Source organism: Pelodiscus sinensis, chromosome 5, assembly GCF_052426305.1.
Source record: "Pelodiscus sinensis isolate ZL-2025 chromosome 5, ASM5242630v1, whole genome shotgun sequence".
NCBI classification, from domain to species: Eukaryota; Metazoa; Chordata; order Testudines; family Trionychidae; genus Pelodiscus; species Pelodiscus sinensis.
In genome coordinates this window covers 94,690,870-94,710,170 of record NC_143056.1, presented here as the reverse complement: position 1 = coordinate 94,710,170, position 19,301 = coordinate 94,690,870, and the positions used below count along the sequence as shown (strand labels likewise).

Genomic DNA, 19,301 nt, shown 5'->3' with positions numbered 1-19,301 from the left:
CTTTACATTACATCTTATTTTGAAAATACCTCACATTTATGTTTTCTCATTTATATTTTCTCAATTTGTTTCCTGAACAGAGAGCTCAAATATTGGACTGTCCGGTTCAAAATCGGACATCTGGCAACCCTAACTGTCTACCATTTGGTATTTTTTTGCTGATAATTCAGTAAGATTTGTGTTATCTTGAGAATTCCAAAATGCTTTTTCTTGTGCAAAAAGTCCACTAATGAGAAACAGGGTCTCTGTCAAATAGAAACTACTTTAAAGATCATTGTGAAAAACTTTTACTAACAAAGTTTCTTCTACAGAACCCTACAGAACAATCAGCTGAAGACTGTACCTAATGAGGCCATTAGAGGATTAAGTGGTTTACAATCCTTGTAAGTTGTGTTTTGTTGTTGTTGTTTCCCTTCCCTCTCTATCTCTCTCTTCTTCCCCCACAACTCTATATACTAGGGCTGGCCAAACTGCAGCTCATGAGCCGACTGTGGCTCATGTACGGTTAAAGTACGACTTCCAGATCCCCCTGCCTCCCTCCGTTCTCTGCTACCAGACTGTTCAGGGGAGCTCAGGGCTTCCATCCAGAAGCAGGGTGGTAGGGCCCCACAGCAGGTGTCTGCCAGGACTCAAGGCTTCAGTGATAGTGGGGATGAAGCCCTGACCCAGCCGGTGCACCCTGTGAAGGTGAAGCTGCTTGATCCTCTAGCCCTACCACCTCTCTGTTCGGGAGAAGCCCGAGCCTTAGCAGACACACTCCAGCTCTAGAACTTCTGAAGATACTTGTATGTGGCTCAGAGGGTCAGGAAGTTTGGCCGTCCCTGATGGATTTCTGTCTCTCAAATTCTTTCTGCTGGACTCTGGAATACATTGAAATGCAATGATTTGGGTAAAATAATGCTTGTGGGTATCGTGTGTTAATGTGAAGTGGAGCAGAAATTTCAGCAAAGCATTGAAAGGAATTTATAATGTTATCTCTAAAAAAGAATAACTTTCATAAACCCCTCCCTAAGAGAGAACGTAGATACAATGCAAATATGGAAGTCCACATTGGATTGCCCCACATGTCCAAAGGTGTTGAAGCAAATTAAAGAATTGTGCAGAACTTTGTGAGATTTTTTTGGTTGAGAAGGAGGCTTTCACCTCCCAAAGGGAGAGCTGGTTGCGGTTTTCATATAATTCATTTTAATGAAATTCATTTAAATCTTATAGGCTGCTGTGCAAACCCCTACTGTTATTTCCAGCCACCCACAAATTTTCATGAGGGTTTTTTTGTTTTTGTGTGGCTTTTGGTGGTTTGGCTCCTTTTGCATGGCATCTTAATCAGGCTTTGTTGGCCTATTGCACCCCCCTTGCACAAGGTGAGTGTTTTTCATTTTCATACAATACCTGGACTTTGCTCCCTTCTCCCTATCACCTTTGTGTTCTTAGCATGCCAAAGCTCTGGTTTCTGCACAAAGATCTCCTTCCCTCCAGCTCTGCACTGAGCCAGGTACAAGTTGTGCACAGCTGCTTCCCTGCTCCATAAGTGGGGCATCTCTGGCAATGCAGTCTGTGTGCTATGCCCCGGCCTTTTCCAGAAACCAAAAGAAACTTCCCCTGACGGTGTATGGGTTGGTGATAGATCTGTGCTTTCTTTGTCCCCGTCAGTTATGGGTTCTTTTCTTGATATGTGCAAGTGAGTCACTTTAATTTTCATAGGGAGCTACGTATCTCTGGATAGAGACTACATTCCATTATGTGTTACCTGCCTGAATTTAAAGCAACTACAGGCTGGCGTCCAGAGGGGTGTCATGCTAAGAGGAAAACACTTCAAACATTAGTTCATTGTTGTAACATGCTCTTTATCCAACCAAAAGTTCTTTTTTCTTGGTATCCGTAATCTGATGGTGTATCCATTAGTAGTCTCACTGTCTAGAATCTATCCTTTTGATCTTCAGTAAATATGTTTTTGTTTTCACATACATACAGCATCTCTGATTAAACAGTCATCTGATTAAGCCTTAGATGATTAAAACCAGCGGTTGATGATTTTGATAACAACTTGTGATCAAAAAGAAAGGGAAAAACACCTCAAGGCAATAGTAGTGAATGAACAAATTAGTCCAGAATCACTCTTTGGATGATATGAAAGTTACCCTAGCAGCTGCATTGGTGACAGATGAACTGTAGGTGATGTGATTGTTAGAGAGTTTGAAGAGGAAGACATTAACAAAAAATAACCTATTTTTCTGCCCTCTTCAGATACCAAGTTGAGTGTACAGAACTATCAGAGAATGTGTGAAGCATCTGGATGTCATTGGGCATAAATATTGGAACCTCAAATGACATGTTAACACTTTTCAGACTAAACTTAAACAGTCTGGTATCACTTCAAAATCTTTAAAGTGCTATCAGACTATTGGTTGTTTTATGTTTATCCTGTACAGATTAACTCGGCTACCCCTTTGAAACTTTTCAGACTATTTTTTTCTAGAGAGAGGAATTAAAATTTTATTTGTATTTCACTCCATTCCCAAGAGGACATCTGTCCATCTGTCCCATGACAACTTGTTAAAATTGGCAGCCACCTGATATTAACACAGAAATGATATTTTAGTTTGAGACAGCTGCACTGGTATATATGTATGTGGAAAAACATGTAAGGCAGATTGTGCTTAGAATGTGCTGCTTTCATGGGTTCGTAAAGTTTCCATTAATAATAGGACAAGAGTAAATTAGGAATGAATCATGCAAACCCTCAACTCAGAGTTCACAGTGATTTCGAAGAGGGCACTTCATGCATGGAGGTTGCAGGCTTGGGCACATAGTTTCCATATCAGAAAATGTAGAAACATTGATATTACAGTAATGTGCTGCTGTATACGTAACATGATCTTTAACATAGGAATTTGTCCTAAAAAACAAAACAAAACAACAACCCTAAGGTCCCCTCAGCAGGGATGATCTCCGTATAAAACAGACAGCTCTTTGCATGATATATGCTAGAAAATTGCTGCTAACTTTTATTTATTTATATAATCTCTGTTCAAAAACTACAAGTTTAAACATCAAGTTGTTTCTTGGCAGTTCCCCCGCTTGCTGTGAATGAGGCTTGAAAGGGTATTTTTTTCTTGGTGCAGACACAAATGATTCTTAAAATTTCAGAATATATTGGTAACCATTTGGTTTGCAGTTCCTATCTGGCTATGTTAGTCTTTGTTTTACTGCACTAAGATGTAGACTGCATAGAGAGACAGTTGTCAAATTGTACGTGTTCATGATTCCTGTAAATGTACCTGGTTTGAAATGAAATAATTACAGAAGCTTTACAATTCTTAATGTTTGCATGATAGCTGTACATTAGCTAGTGTGGTTCTGAATACACAATGGCAACTCTATATTCTCTGTTGACATTGGCTTTTTTCCCAGATCTCTCTTCCTGAAGAAAGTTAGAATATAGTCATTATTTATGAAGAGGACAGTTTACCAAAATGAGGGTTTACTGCGAATAGAAACCTGCTTTTCAACACTTCAGAATACTTTATCTGGAATGATGTCTTCACACAGCAAAATGCAGTGGTATCTTTGAGCACTAGCAAGATAAAATATGCTAGTTTTTTTTCTTATCCAAATTATATCTGCTGGTGCTAAAGCAGGAGCCTGATAAAGGTGGAGTTCACTTATTGAAATTGATACTATTGCTTTTTGGTTTACTGCCAAATATTAATAGTATATGCTAATCACTTAGTGTTTGGCATCCATAGACCACACATGTGTCAAGAAGCGACCTTCTTCCCATCTGCATTTAGTAAATAGATACTGATTTTTGAGCTGTAATATATATTGTAGGGAGTCCTTGGGAAGCTCCTGTAAATAGAGCAACCCCTGGACTACTCTGACTTTCCCCCGGAAAGTCTAAAATCTAATCTTGTACAAACTCTCTCCTGGATTGGAGGGATAGACATGCTCAAACTATGTAATGAACCATAGCATGCCTCATTTATGTATGCAAAATAGAATAATTTTTTTTATCCAAAGACTTCATAATGTTTTATAAATTAGAATTACTCCTGCATTCCACACAGAAGCTATGTCTAGACTGCAGAGCTTTTCCAGGATACCGGATGTGTCCCAGAAAAGCTCTGCCATGTCCAAGGAACGCGTCTGCTTTTTCGGAACCGTTTCCAAAAAAGCAGATGTGTTCTTTCGGCATCCCTGTATTCCTCTCAGTGAAAGGAATAAGGGATGTTCCGAAAGAGGACCAAATTTCGGAAAAGCCTCTTTCGGAGGAAAAAAGTGGAAAGATACACGCAAATCACGATTCACAGTTTGTATATCTTTTTCCAACTTTTCCCAGAAGTGTAGACATAGCCAGAGAGAAATAAAGTGAAGGGCTTGGCTTAGTGGGTCAGCAGAGAATAGAAACCTAGATTTTGCTGATCTGACCCGTTCTTAAAAAAAAAAAAAAAAAAAGAGAGAGAGAGAGAGAGCGAGATAGCATTGACAGATGTTAACATTTTCCTGAGGAAAATTGAACTGGTGATTTTTAATGTTGTGAGCAGAATGTTGTTGTTCTCAAATATTTTGGTATTTTGAAAGTAACATTAAGTAGAAGTTCCCGTTTCACTGTTTTGCATGAAATTGTTATGGAAGAGTTTAAGTATGGTATGTGGAGGGACAAGAAGCATTTTCAAGTTGTATTAACTGAACTGCTCTTGTATCAGAACAGTATGTCCTTCAGTTACAAGAAAAGAGCATTCTGCCTATGCAGCTCTGAGTTCCTGCAGCCTCACTCTTGCTTTCTGGTTCTACAGTTTTGCCATCCTTCCCTTAAGATCCCGACTTTCAGTTTTATAAACACTGTGGCTGAGATTCTCAGAGCTGCTAAAGAATTTGGATGCTTAGTTCCCATTAATTTTAATGGAATTTGGGTATCTAAATCTAGGGTTGCCAGGTAGACCCCACCAAAAAACCAGACACACTTGATCGTGGGCGGGGAGGAGGACGGGGACTGGCCGGAAGGGGGGGGGGAGGAGGAGGGGCCGTGGAGCTGGACTGGAGGAAAGGGGGGGCCTGGAGGAAGGGGAGCGGGAAGCAAACCTGGTGGGGGGGAGGGTGCAACCACTGGCCACAGCCGGAGTCCTTCAGGCCATGCCCCCAGCAGGCACTATCTTTGGCAGGGGTGGGGAAGGGGCTGGGAGCCACTCCCCCCGCCCAGCTTCTGCACGCAACCAGAGGCTCCCAACTGAGAGGCAGGGCCACGATTGGCGCTGGGAGCCTCTGGTTGTGTGCAAAAGCTGAGTGGGGGGAGTGGCTGGGAGTCCCGGCCCCCGCTTCTCCCTGTCTTGCCCCACCCGGCTTTTGCGTGTGACCACAGGGCTCCCAGCGCCAATCAGGGCCCAGCCTCCCAGTTGCTCTCCTGCCCCCGCCAGGTTTCCGTCTGGTGCCTAGCCGGGAATTCAGAAAATACCAGACATTGCACATGTCCGATATTTTCTGAATTTTTCTACCAGACAGTGCAAATACCAGACTGTCCGGTAGAAAACCAGACACCCGGCAACCCTATCTAAATCCATGAGTTGGGTTTGAATATCTTAGCCAGTAGCCATCAGAGTATCAGAAGCGCATTGTGCTGATGACTTTGAGTGACTGCAGCACAGAAGCTACTGTTACTGTCCTGACAATGATAGACTCCTTCTGTGGCCTGTATATATATTTATATATACACACATGTCAGTCACACACACAGATGTACCCCACATTGCTCAGGTGTGTGTGAGAAGCAAAGGGGAACCTTATTCATATAAGGTAGCCTAGCCAACAACATGCAGAGCCCTGTCCCCAGCCAGTCCATCTCAGGCTGGTATGGCTGTCCCCAGTGCTTACTCTGCAGTATCTCATCTCACCCTTCTCCCCCCCTCCCCCGCACCTAGTAGTAAGTATTAGGATTGCGTCCTCCTTCTCTGTCCCTCCCCTTCCATGCTGTGGAAAACAGCCCCATTCCCACCACGTCCCATTTTCCTGCACAACCAAACTCGGACCTTGCTTTAAGTTAGGGTAAGAGGAAGTTGCCTAACGCATTTGGTGGCCCTAGCTTATTACCATTTAGGCCAAGTTCTTGCATAGACAGATATTTAATTTCTCATATATAAAATATTATATAGTACCTGAAAGCACTACAACATGCTGTAGCTTGTAAAGGATTTTTGCTGATAGTCTCTAATGATTTTACTTATTTAGTTTATGAGAAGTATGAAAAAAAGCAAATGCATATTTGTTAAATCACTTTTTTAAAATGCCATCCTTTCCTGGCTAACTTCCTGTTAGTGACATTCAATCACCCTGACTCATGTTGGTAAGTACTTTGTTCCACGTTGTCCCAATAACTGATGGGCATAACTGTGACACAACCTGTCCCCAAAATTCTGTTTTAAAACACCTGTTTCTCTTCTCTTTGTAGTGATAGTGCTGATTTTTTTATATAGCCATCATTCATCCACAATGTACATATGTTGAATCATAAACAGAGAATTATATCTTGACTTGTCAGGTACAAGCAGCAGGAAGACTGTATAGGGAATGAAGGCTGTGAGGGAGTTGGGGGGACAGGGAATATGTTTAAATACCAATGTAATATCTGAGGAAGCACAATACATTCCTTCCTGAAGTTAATGATTTGCGGTCTCCTCTTGGCTCTTCCATATGAGTTGGTATGAAAATAAACATCTTAAATAAAAAGCTTCAATTTCAGATGATCAGTGATAGGAAACCTCATCTTGAAAATGAACAAGGGTTTGAAAATGCAGGCATATTATTATTATTATTATTATTATTATTTATTTTAACATTTTACTAGTTGTGAAACTCTTACTGTAATGATTCTGAATAAAGACCTTTGAATACAAAATTACATCATTATCTCTAAGGATAATCAAATGGATTTAAAGAATGTCAGTGAGCCCCAATAATTATTTTCAGGTAATCCGCATCATTGCATTTATGCCCCGATTCATTCCACTTCTTTCCTGTAGCTCCTGCCCCACATTTTCATGCCTCCTCCCCTGAGCATACCCCATCCCCTCTCCTCCCCCTTCCTCCGGGCCCTGGGAGGGCAGGGGAGGAGTTGGTAAGTGAGGCCACCAGCAGGTGAGAGGCATGGAGGTGCTGCTTGATGGGTCCTCAGCAGGATCCACTAATTTTTCCTCATGAGTGCTCCAGCTGTGGAGCACCTATGGAGCTGGTGCCTATGGATGCAGTCCGGGGGGGAGGGGGTATTTTTCACTGAGGATTTCAAACCCGCTCTGCCATTTCTCCACTGTTACTGAAGAGTTAAAGATGATTTGTGCATAAGTGTAAATCTGTATTAAACTATAAAGTTGTGCTGAAGGACTGTAAGCAAGGTGGTGGGGAACAGAGAATATTCAGCATGTTTGTTTTTTAATCTACAAAAGAAATATTAAGTTCAGACGTACTGAATTGGCTTTTCTACTTCTGCATTTGTTAGAAATAGTAAATGTTTGATCTTTTGAGCTGTGTGCTGAAGGAAAGAAAAGATTTTTAATATGTAGCTGTTTGAATGTAGCACTCCATAGATTTTATGGAATTGTTGATTGAGGAGAGCTTTGTTTTTCCATTCAGTGTGTATGTTCAGGAGCCACCCACTTTCCCTTGAAACTGAGTGGGTGAGTTTTTTTAGCTTCAGGAATCCCTTCAAATGTTGTACCTTGTCTACTAATTGGGTTTGTTTGAGAAATTACGTTCTAAATATTTGGGTTAAGCATCAGGGAGTAAATGATTGAGGAACTGAATGCATCTATTTTTTTTTAAGCAAAATCTACAATGTCCATGGATGAAAGTTGACTGTTCACCTCACATTTCAGCAGTAGTCATTTGGATTGGATTATAAGTAATTTTATTATTCTATTTACTGGGCATGTGGGTGAAAGATTTACACCCAACATAACCCCAACATATAGAGAGAACTTTCAGCAAATTTTAAAGGAGTCAGATGGTGTTATTCAGAGATCATAGGGATTGAAAAACATACTTGGCAAAACTCATTTATTGAGTTAAATTAGTTTGTGAAACACTTTTTGCTATTTGCTGCAACTTTCCCACTTTGAGTGGAGCAAATCCATGTATTTGTGTCCCTTGGCACTTCAGATATAGTGAGCAGCTGCTAGAGGCAGTGAGCAAATGGCACTTGTGAAGTCATTTTATGTATTTTTGAAAGTGCTTTTTCTTAACACAGTGGATTTAGTTGTTCTACATTCTGATAGAATTTCCATTGTATCCAGGCTTAACAGTACTTCACTTTGAAAATCTAAAATCTACTCCAGAGTGTTTTGATTTTCCTTGTGGTTTTTGAAGTAGCATTTGAAAGGAGCAAAGTTCATTACTGATTGCATTTGACCAAAAGTAGTTGAACACAAGTGTATACTCTATGGTGATTGCTTTCTATTAATATCAACATTTAACTTTCACTGTGAGTATAAAACATTTCCAGAACCATGTAAACTGAAGAATGGAAAAGGAGCAGTGTGATTGAAAACAACTCTCAGCAAAAGTAAACAGCAGCTCCTTGTGATTTTTTGACAGCTTAGTTTTGACACAAAGCCATGATTTTTTTCCCCGTCTTTAAAGGAAATAACACAAACAATTTGTGTGTATGGTGAGTGGCTGGGAATACATTTATCGTTTCCAGTACCAAAATCGTGCTTATGAGATTTCGATCTGTTGGCCAGTCTAGCCTGATGGATTTTGCTAGGCGCGTGTGGGCCAGATCTGTTAAGGGAGATCTGAAGAAACTGTTGTTGGCTAGCTAACCAGGGCCTGCTTTTATTACAGAGAGCCATCTGATTGATTGATTTCCCTTTCAGAGATGAGACAGAGCTTCCAAATTCCAGTTACAGGCTGGATGGATATTTGCTCAATGCTAGAAGGGGAGACTATAAAACTGGAAGAAGCTTTGAATTTAGTTTTTATCTCATACCATGCTTTTGTGCCCTCCCCTTCTTTACGTTTGTCCCTTCCGTATTTCACCTCCTCCCAATCCTCCTGCTGGCATCATACCACCTGCAAACTGGTATCCTGAACCTTTCAATCAATCACTCTAATTATTAGTGCTCCCTGCTCTAACAATCATCCAGGCTTGGGAGATGAGCATCCGTCAGGACAAGGGACGGTGGGGTAGGGAAAAGAGTACAAATTAAAGAGAGTATGAAGGAAAGTAACAGGCTGAAGAAACAACACAGAGTAGATGAGGCAGGCAGTGGAAGGCTCACATGCTTCCATAAAAGAAGTCCCAAATACAGGACACTCCTGCTACAGGAAGAAATCTTAATAGGCCTATCCCAGGACATCACCATTTAGACAGATGACCAAGGGGTTTTAGCCCATTGAGCTCCTCCCTAGCTCTGGTATCTAGTGCTCCCCAGAACTAAGGATGTTAAATAATGATTAATTTACTAGTTGAGTAGTTGATGGAATTTCCATCGTCTACTCAACTAGTCAATAGGCACGTCTGCATTCCTCCTTTGAAATGTCATTTCAAAGCAGAAGCGCCTACATGAAGCCTGGGGTCAATGGGGGACTCAGAATCCCCCGGTAATCCTGGGCTCCATGCGGCGCTGCTGCTTTGAAATGCCACGCAGAGCCAGCTCCGTGTGGCATTTCCACGGAACCCAGGATCAGCTGGGGAGTCCGCAGCTGACCCCAGGCTCTGCATGGCATTTCAAAGCAGCAGCACCAAACGGAACCAGGGATCAGGTGGGGACTCCCCAGCTTACTCCGGGTTCCATGGAAATGCCATGAGGAGCCTGAGGTCAGCTAGGGACTCCCTAGCTGTCCTTCATTTGTGTGTCCTGTGCTTCATGTGGGACTGCGGTGGCATTTCAAAGGGGCAGCACTGCACGGAGCTTGGGGGATGGGTTCCTTGCAGTGCTGCTGTTTTGAAGTACCCTCTTCCCCTCCAACCCCGCTGCCTCTATATCATAGAAGCAGCAAGGGCCGGGGGAGGGAACTACTTGTTGACTTGACTGTCAGATAAGCATTTGCTTATTGGATAGTCGACTAGTCCTTAACATCCTTACCCAGCACTCTCCTCTGGAGAGCATTGCTGTTGGAATGCGCTTGCTGTGTGGCCTTTCAGTGTGTGCTTACTGTATGTTATAGTAACCTGTTGTTACAGCTTTATTGGAGGAACAGCTAATTCTTGTGAGGTTGTAGTTAGGGCTTGATGTACACTACATACCTACGTCATTAAAATTGCATTTCTCAGGGATCTGAAAAATCCACCACCTAGACCCATGTGGCTATACTGAGCCAATCTCTTGCCTATTCCCCCCCTCCCACCCACACTTAGTAGACAAGTTGCGTTGGCAGGAGAGCTCTCTTGGCATCAGCTGAAAGGCATCTTCACCAGACGTGCTTCAGCAACACATCTGTATCGGTGCAGTTATGCTGATGTAAACCTGTCATGTAGACCTGCCTTTGATGGTTTATACTCGACCATTGAATGTCTCAAAAAGTCATTGTCTTATCAAGCTATCAATACTGATTTTGAGGAGCCTTTCTCTGTAGGGTTGGTTTCTAAGGCTGCAGCTGAGGAAGGTTGACTGTTTCCAAAAGGATTGTACATGCAACTTCATGGTGTTTTGCTTTACACTTTGTTGGGGTCCCCATGCTACAGAAAGCTACTACATTTGCCTCTTTATTTAGGGGTTAGCTGTGTTTGTACTAAAGGCTGTTTCTTGCTGTTTTCAGTAAAGTTGTGGCTCGTGTTTCATGTTTCTCCCAGTATTGTGTTGCACCCTCCATGACAGCCACATCCTCAGAAGACTGGTGGAGAATTCTTATAAGCAATGTAAATTTGATGATTTGAATAATAACTTGGCTGACAGCAGCAATAATTAAAAAAATCAAAACCATCAGCTTATGTAATGTCAACTGGCGGAACCAAACTTGGGCCTTCTGCGGCTTAGTACATAAGTCTACAGCTTGAGCTAAAAGCCAGTTGGCTCTTAGCTAAGGCTGTAGCGCTCTCGCTCTCTGTCTCTGTCTCTGTCTCTGTGGTTGAATTGCCACTGCATGGGACAGTGAACCACGCTCAGCGGGTGTGTGGGTTATATTTGGTCTCCATTTTTGAGAGAGAGTAAGAAGCACCACCTCAAGAGGTAGGTGGAAGTTCTTCTCTCCATGGTTCTACGAAGCCAGTGTGGTAGCTGAAAGCTGTTAAGCTACACGTTTGGTTTATTTTTTAAACCTAGTTTTAATGTTCTGCTCTTATGAGACGTTCAGGACACCTGGGTGTTTTTCTGTCACTCCCTCACCACTTGTGAGGTTTGAGCTTATTTGAGAATGGAAGCTGACAGGCAATAAAAGTATAGATGACAGCTCAGCAAGTAAACCCTGAATTTATAGACTAAAATTTAAAGTAGGCCTCTTGCAAGCCAATGCCTATGGGGGAAGCTGGGATTGTAGTGGCTTCTAAAAGATTAAGAAGTTTAAGTATATGCTGCATGCTGTAATTTAAGTTTTATCTTTAATGCTTTAATGGGCAAAAAGGACCATCTTTATAAACCAGCAAGGAATGTTGGTCCTTCTGCTACGTAGTGTTAGTAAACCTTTCCCTATCCCACCTTCCAAACAGCGAGAGCATTGGCTATTGTCTTTAGCAAGAAAGTTACAAGGTAGTTACCAAATATTTAGAGGTAAGTGACATTCCTTCACTTTCATCCACACCTGCTCCTGGGTTCAGATGTGTCCTTTTGTGGTCAGGCTGTCGGCCATCTGGCCAGAGATAGCCGGGTTCCTGCATCTGGTGCAGAGATCCTGGAGGTTTTCCTCCTTGCTCCAAACCTCAATGAGGTCCAGGATCTCCGCACCAGACCAGGAAGGCACACGCCTCTTTCAGGCCTGCGCAGGCTCCTGGGAGCTGCCTGACTGCTCCCTGGGAGTAGTGGAGGGCTGGCTGGGAGCAGCAGGCTGGCTCATTTTTTTAAAAGTTGAGGCAGAGGCAGCTGCTGGGTGGCTCAGGGCTGCCAAGGGCCTCCTGCTTGCCACAAGCCCTTTCCCCTGAGGATGCAGCTTTAAGGGCTCCAGGGGAAGGGGGAACTACAGAGTTTGGCCGAGTGTGGACAAAGGGCCAGGCAGGACACCTTGGGAAGGGCTGGAGGCCCCTTATTTTTGGAATAACTTGCAGCTGCCCTGTCTACACAGCCCCTCTTTCAAAATAGCTATATCAGAAGAGGTATTATTCCTTGTACAATGAGGCTTACCAACGCCGAAATAAGCCACTTGTTATTTCAAAATAATTTTGAAATAACGCAACTGCTATGTAGATGCTCACATAGTTATTTAAAATAACAGCTGTCATTCCAAAATAACCTTGCTGTGTAGGCTTACCCTTGGGTGTATGAAAAATCCACGCTGCTAAGAGACATAGCTGTGCTTACCTGATCACTAGGTCGAAGAATTTTGTTAACCTAATTATCCCCTCTGGGGGAGGTGGAGTACCTACACTGATAGGAGAAAATCTCTTGTCAGTGTAGGTAGTATCCATGCTAAGTGCTACAGTGGTGCAGATACAGCTCCATCCATCAGTTTGTGTAACCAAATGTTAATGCTTGGGTTTATCTCCAACACTATAAAAATGAATAACTGTGAAAATTCTGTATGTAATACTTGTATTTCTAAAGTGTTATGTCAGTCAGTCCCTTGGACCTCTGATAAACCTAGGCTAGTGACACTTAAATTCACTTTACATTTTAATATCTCCTATTAGTTGATATTTAGAAAAGACACACTGAAAATAAAAAACCTCTCTGCAGCAGCAATAAAAGAGCTGTTAAAGAATAATCACAAGGACTAAGAGCATTGTATGTGTCTCAAAAGTATGTTGATTTACAAATAAAAGAATGAGGGCATTTATTGAAGAAATAAGCTGGAGGTGTTTATTCCACTGGAAAATCGTTCTTTGATCTTCAGAGAGGTGTGTGAGTTTGGTGGTGGGGGAGAGATGCAGGTGATTTCTAGTTGATTTTTCACCCTAAGGGAACTGTAGGCTTTTTTAAAAAATCACCAGACGTTTAATTGCTCTGAAATGTTCTAGTCTCAGTGCAGGCTAAAAGTATTCACAAATAAGGGTGTATATACCTGCCAGCTCATAGGGATGGCCAATGATATGCAGTTGCTAGTCTATGAATTCTAGGCCTTTAATGGCAATTAAATGTCTGCTATTCTTTTCCCAAAAAGTTTTAAAAAATTGAACTATTTCAGTATTAAACTCCCTTTTCATAAGAAAACTAGGGAAACGTGGTCTAGATGAAATTACTATATGGTGGGTGCACAACAGTGAGTGTTCCCTGTAAAATAACTAGGCATGTTTAGCATTGAGAAATTATGATCACTTGTTCTCCATGTCCACTGAATATAGGATAATAGGGTCAATCGGTAGCAAGGGAGATGGTAGAAAAACGTTATAACTAGAAAGGGAGTTATGCTCTGAAATAGGTTCACAAGGAGGTTGTTGAATCATTTTCAGTGGACCTATTTAAGAACAAGTTGGACTAACACCTGTCAGGGATAGTCTAGGATTACTTAGTCTTTCCTCAGTTCAGAGGACTGAATGTCTGATTTCTTGTGGTCCTTTCCACCCCTATATTTGTTTGATTCACAACTCAAGAATAAGAATTAGTCACTGATTTGTTACATAGAGCAGTGGTTCTCAATCACAGGCACATGTTGCTCTAGAGCAGTGGTCCCCAACGCGGTGCCCGCGGGCGCCATGGTGCCCGCCGGGCCATTTATGTGCTCCTGTGGAGCAATCTGGGCTGGCTCCACCCCCGGGCAGGTGCCGGCCCCTGCCCGGGTGCACGGCGCATGCTTGGCCCCGCCCCCAGGCCCGTGGCCTGTGAGCGGCCCCGCCCCCGTACGCGTGGCGCATGAGCGGCCCCGCCCCCAGGCGCCTGGCAACCCCAATACGTTGGGGACCACTGCCCTAGAGGTACTTAAAGGTCTTTCAGGGGTATATCAACTCATCTAGATAATTACCTAGTTTTACAACAAGCTACCTAAAAAGCACTAGAGACTGAAATTTTATACAGTGACTTGTTTGTACTGCTCTATACACCATACACTGAAATGTAAGTACAGTATTTATATTTCAGTTGGTTTATTTTATCACTGTATAGTAAAAATAACATACGCAATTTTTTAGTAATACTGGGTTGTGTCACTTTTGGTTTTTTGTTTGATTTTTGTCAGCAAGTCATTTTTAAGTGAGGTGTAACTTGGGATTAGGATGTACCCAAGACAAATAAAACTGCAAGAGGTACAATACCTTGGAAAGGTTGAGAACCACAGACATACAGAATATGCTAAATACTGAAATAGTATTTAAAATATAACTTTCAAAGTGAATTTAACTATTGCATGGAAAGTGAGACGGTAAGTAGGCAGAGAGTATTTTTTGTGCAAGAATACGAAGTCAGTTTGCAAGCTTAGCTTGTCATGCCCAAGGAGTAGTACCATTTTGTCACCTTTTACATAGGAAAGATCTTTCAGTTTGATTCTGCTAGTAAAAGCTGCACCTTCTGGATAAGTACTTCAAGTCTGGAGCCTGAAACTGATGCCAGGCATTCAGCTACTTTAGGTTTTCCAGATATGAAGTCCTCATTTTAAATTCCCTGAAACCTAAAGAAATGTTGTATAACCTAATAATTTAGCTAGGTTGATAATTGAAGCAAAAATAATTATTGAAAGTCCTTTGGTACTCTTTGAAAGAGGGATAAGTAATTTTCTATATAAGGATGAGGTGGTGTTAATAATTTCCATGATCAGAATTAATTTTGGAAAAAAATATGGCAGAGCTAATCCTGTGCAGATTACAATAGTGTTAAACTTTGTTGTTGCATTTTTTTTCCCTGAAGCATGGTGGAAAGGAGGGAAGTCTGCCAGAAAAAAGGAAGTCTTTGAATTTAGTTGGTGATATAATCTTTATTTGTCAATGTGATTCATTGCTCTGACATGAGGTTCAATATTTTATTTTTAATAATGCGATTCTCTGACATGAGTCACTTGAGAGAGAAATACAGTAATAGTAACAAAGCACCACATTCATACTGTAGTATCTAATACTATTTACTGGGTACCAACAGAGAGAATTTAAATCAAGATAATGTCTACAATGTGTATTAAAACAATTTCTTTGTAAATTTCTTCCGATAATGTGTATTGCCGTACCTAGTGGGAGTCTTCTGTAGAATTGTTATCCATTCAGTTTCTTTATAAAGATAATTTTAATTCTAAAAATTATTTTACTTTATTAGAAAAAATACTTTTTGTATTAGTTATCAGAGGTGTTTATTTGGACAAATAGAAGTTCAAGCCCCTTTTAGTTGCTTCTCAGAACTTAAAATAATTAACTGTTCCAGTGAAACTATTTTAGTTTTTAAAAATGTTCACATGTTGTTTCAATCCAAACTTGTACTTAACAAAGGCTTGTGAACTTCACTAATCTCAATTATTTTTGTTTTCATTTAGGCGTTTAGATGCTAATCATATTACTGCAGTCCCAGAAGACAGTTTTGAGGGTCTTGTCCAGCTACGTCATCTGTGGCTGGATGACAACAGTTTGACAGAAGTCCCCATTCATCCACTCAGCAACCTTCCTTCTCTGCAAGCCTTAACTCTGGCTCTCAACAAAATAACACACATTCCTGACTTTGCATTTACAAATCTTTCAAGTCTCGTTGTTCTGTGAGTATTATCAGCTTTTTCTCTTTAGAACTCAATTTGATCGTCTGTGTGTGGATCTAATTCAGTTGGGGTTGTAAGAAGTGTGTCCTGTTCTGTTTCACTCAGGTGGCTAATTGTTTGTATCCCAGAAAATAAAAAATGAAGTGACAGAGGTTGTTCAATGATTTCTTTCGTAACCTAGTAATTCTTGAAAATTTTAACAACTGAAAAAAGTTGGCAAAAGAAGGCATAGTAATTTTTGGAGATGAAAGGGCCATCTGCCTCCGGCTTGATCCTTATGTGATATTTTTCTAATGCTTTATGTAGTCTTAAATATTCTTGGGACTGGTGTTAACACCAGAGCTAGTCTAAATATTTTAAATTTTGAATTTAATTCAAATTTCATCACTTTTGGGGTTTCCTAACTAGCTGCAAAGCTAGTTGCAGGCTTTAAGTTTTCAAAAAAAATGTCAGTTTAAAAAAACACACACACACACACACAAAATTTAAACCTTCATGACTTTTTTGGAATTATGTTGTTTTTGTTTTTGAACTGCTCTAGTTGTTGGTACCATTCTGAATTAATACTGTTTAAAAGCATTAGCTATAATCTGAAGGCTGTACTTCAACACTTAGAAATTAATTGTAGTTGTGTCAGAATCAGGAGTGCTGAACACGGCCTTGGATAGGCAATCCATTATATCCAATATCCTGGTCTCCTCCTACATCAGGGTAGACAATGAAATGGCAGAAGGTCACCAGGGTTAGCCCCTTGTGGGCCGCCACCACTCGATTTATTTGTACCTCTGCAGTTACAGGTGACTGCAGCTCCCATTGCCACGGATCATTATTCCTGACCCATGGGAGCGGCAGGAAGCAGCACAGACATTACTTCCCACAGCTCTTATTGGCTGGGAACGGCAATTCGCAGACAACCGGAGCTGCCATTGCCTGTACCTGCAGAGGCACATGTATATACAATGGCAACAGCCTGCTAGGGGCTAACCTTGGGGACCTGGATCCAGCCTGTGTGATGGTACTTGCCCACCCCTCTCCTCGATTGTGACATCATCAGGAATTGAAGCATATTTTTGTAAAGCATCACTTCCCCTCATCCTTCAATGGTGGTTTCAAAACATCTTGCTGTTGTTGTATCCAATAGTCACATTTATGTTCATTTTAAAACTTATCCATGAGAAACTCATCATTTGGAAATTAATTTTGTTGTCTCTTTAGGCATCTTCATAACAATAAAATAAAAACAATAGGAAAAAATTGTTTTGATGGATTAGACAACTTAGAAACATTGTAAGTACATTTTCTGTGTTAATTCATTGCACTGTTTGTAGAAATCTCTTTACCACACTAGTTATGGAAAATAGTTTGACAGAAGACTTGGAAATGATAGTTAAGATAGCCCTAGTTTATAATTAAAGTATTATAGCTAATAATAGTTACCTCAACTTACTGTAAACAATAAACTTATTTAAAATATATTGCAAAAAAAAGTTGCCAGTTGTCTTTGACAGTGCTAATTACGTCTGTCCTTGTGTAATAGTGACTTATGCTTGAATGTCTCTGGATAAAATAATCTTGAGTTTCAGATGGAGGGCTCAAACAAAATTCATAGCTATTTAAATGTTTGTATGATATTTCATGGGCTGTAGATCTCCTTTCAGTTTGTTTCATGAATTTCTAGTCAAAGATATTTCACTGACTAAAAATGTGTTACATTTAAAGACTTCAAAAAGTATCTATCCTGAAATGCTGGCCCTACAGACTCCATGGCAGCTCCCATTAGTTAAAGGGAAAGTGTGGGATTTTACACCTACTTTGTGAGGGTTTGGGGGAGTATTGGAGCTTTTCTTGTTCCAGAAACCCCATACATCTTTATTTAATATTTACAACAGTCAGTTATCAGGGTAAAATTGTAATTTGAGATCTTTTAAAGTTAGAAACCTGTTTCTAAGGTAAAGTAAATCTTTTCCCTCTCAGTGGCAGGAACGTATATTCTTTTGAGCCCAGTCTTGCATCCCTTCTCAGGGGCAATGGGGTGGGAGAATATGGATGAGCTGCATGATTTTGCCCTTTAATATTACCTTGTGCATTTTGATAAAACAAACAGCTAGCATAAAACTGAGAGCTTGACTGGTACTTGTACCAGAATGGCGACAGGACAATTGTGGTTTGCTGACTGTGTAGTTGAAAAGTGTTTCCGTTAAATCCACTTTGCTACTGTAACAAGGATTTGTATTGTAGGATGTACTCGGTCATACATTGCTAGACTGTACCTCTTCTTCTGTTCAATTATAATAGTTGTCTTTTACTACAAAGTCTATAGCTCATAATTTGCTCTAGTTCCTGACTGATACTAGTGTATATTTTATAAAATTTAAGGGAATTTCTGACTAGATTAGACAAAATTGTCATCCATATCTGCATCTTTTTATTGGTGGTTTTAAAAGATTGTGTTTTTAGTTATAAAGGCTTATGAAGGATAAGATCATCATTAAGAAAGTACAGTGTCTAAAGAAGCATATAGCTTTGCTCTATGCTGTATAGATCAAACAATATAACATTAAGTGTCCCCTGTGAAAATGTGTAGCTAGCACTGTGTGTTTACTGATCTCTTTCTACTAGGGATTTAAATTATAACAACATGGTAGAATTCCCTGAAGCCATTAGAGCACTTCCAAGCCTAAAGGAACTGTGAGTATTATTACATCTTCTTCTACCGATTTTCTTTATCCTTTTCATAAATTAAAAAAAGCAATCCTGACTCCAAAGTTAGGAATGCTTCTCTTGTCTCATTACCCGGTTATTTGAAATGGATTAGGTTATGCTGAGCAATGCCATAATTACAAGAGGGCTAAATAAGCTGTTGGTGAGACAGCATTTTCAATAGGCTATTGGAGTAATAAATGTAAGCAAATTATTCTGGATAGTTAATATCTGTATTAATGGCTATCAGCTATTTTTACACTGCTTTGGGGCTTCCAATAGCAAAATTATGTAATCATTGATCATTATATGTTGTTGTTTTTTAATTTATCATAGATTTATGCAGAATGTAGCTTTCTCTCCCAGATAAGTTTCCATTTTAATTACTGATATATAGCAGACAAAAGTCTGAGTCTTCAGAGTTACTCCTATAATTGTGCATAATTCCATTTAACTTCAGTGTAACTGTTGCGGGATTGAACCCCGAGCTTGTATATTATTTGAACATAATCAAAATCACAGTTGATTAATTCTAATGATGCTATATTCTAAGATTTATTTCTCTTTTGTCAATATATTTTAGGGGATTTCACAGTAATTACATTTCTATAATCCCCAATGGTGCATTTGGGGGAAATCCCCTTCTAAGAACTATGTAAGTATTTTTATATTTGTATTTGTAGTTTAATGATCAGATAGTGATTATGTGAACTGATGGGAAATCTGTTTTTAATTTTTCAGATATTTGTATGATAATCCTCTCTCTTTTGTGGGGAACTCAGCATTTCAGAATTTATCAGATCTGCATTCCTTGTAAGTACTTTCTCAATTTATATAAAAGAAATATCTGAACTGAAATA

At 40.4% G+C, this 19,301-nt stretch overlaps 1 protein-coding gene across 2 annotated transcripts in view; it reads left to right on the top strand.

Annotated features, from left to right (window-relative positions):
* The window catches only part of LGR4 (leucine rich repeat containing G protein-coupled receptor 4), a 122,337-nt gene that overhangs the window by 79,478 nt on the left and 23,558 nt on the right, over positions 1-19,301 (top strand). For both annotated transcript variants that reach the window (XM_006111507.4, XM_075927775.2), the window contains exons 4-9: positions 312-383; positions 15,526-15,741; positions 16,957-17,028; positions 18,361-18,429; positions 19,025-19,096; positions 19,183-19,254. In XM_006111507.4, coding sequence (XP_006111569.4) covers positions 312-383; positions 15,526-15,741; positions 16,957-17,028; positions 18,361-18,429; positions 19,025-19,096; positions 19,183-19,254 — 573 coding nt within the window. The remainder of the gene's footprint in view (positions 1-311; positions 384-15,525; positions 15,742-16,956; positions 17,029-18,360; positions 18,430-19,024; positions 19,097-19,182; positions 19,255-19,301) is intronic.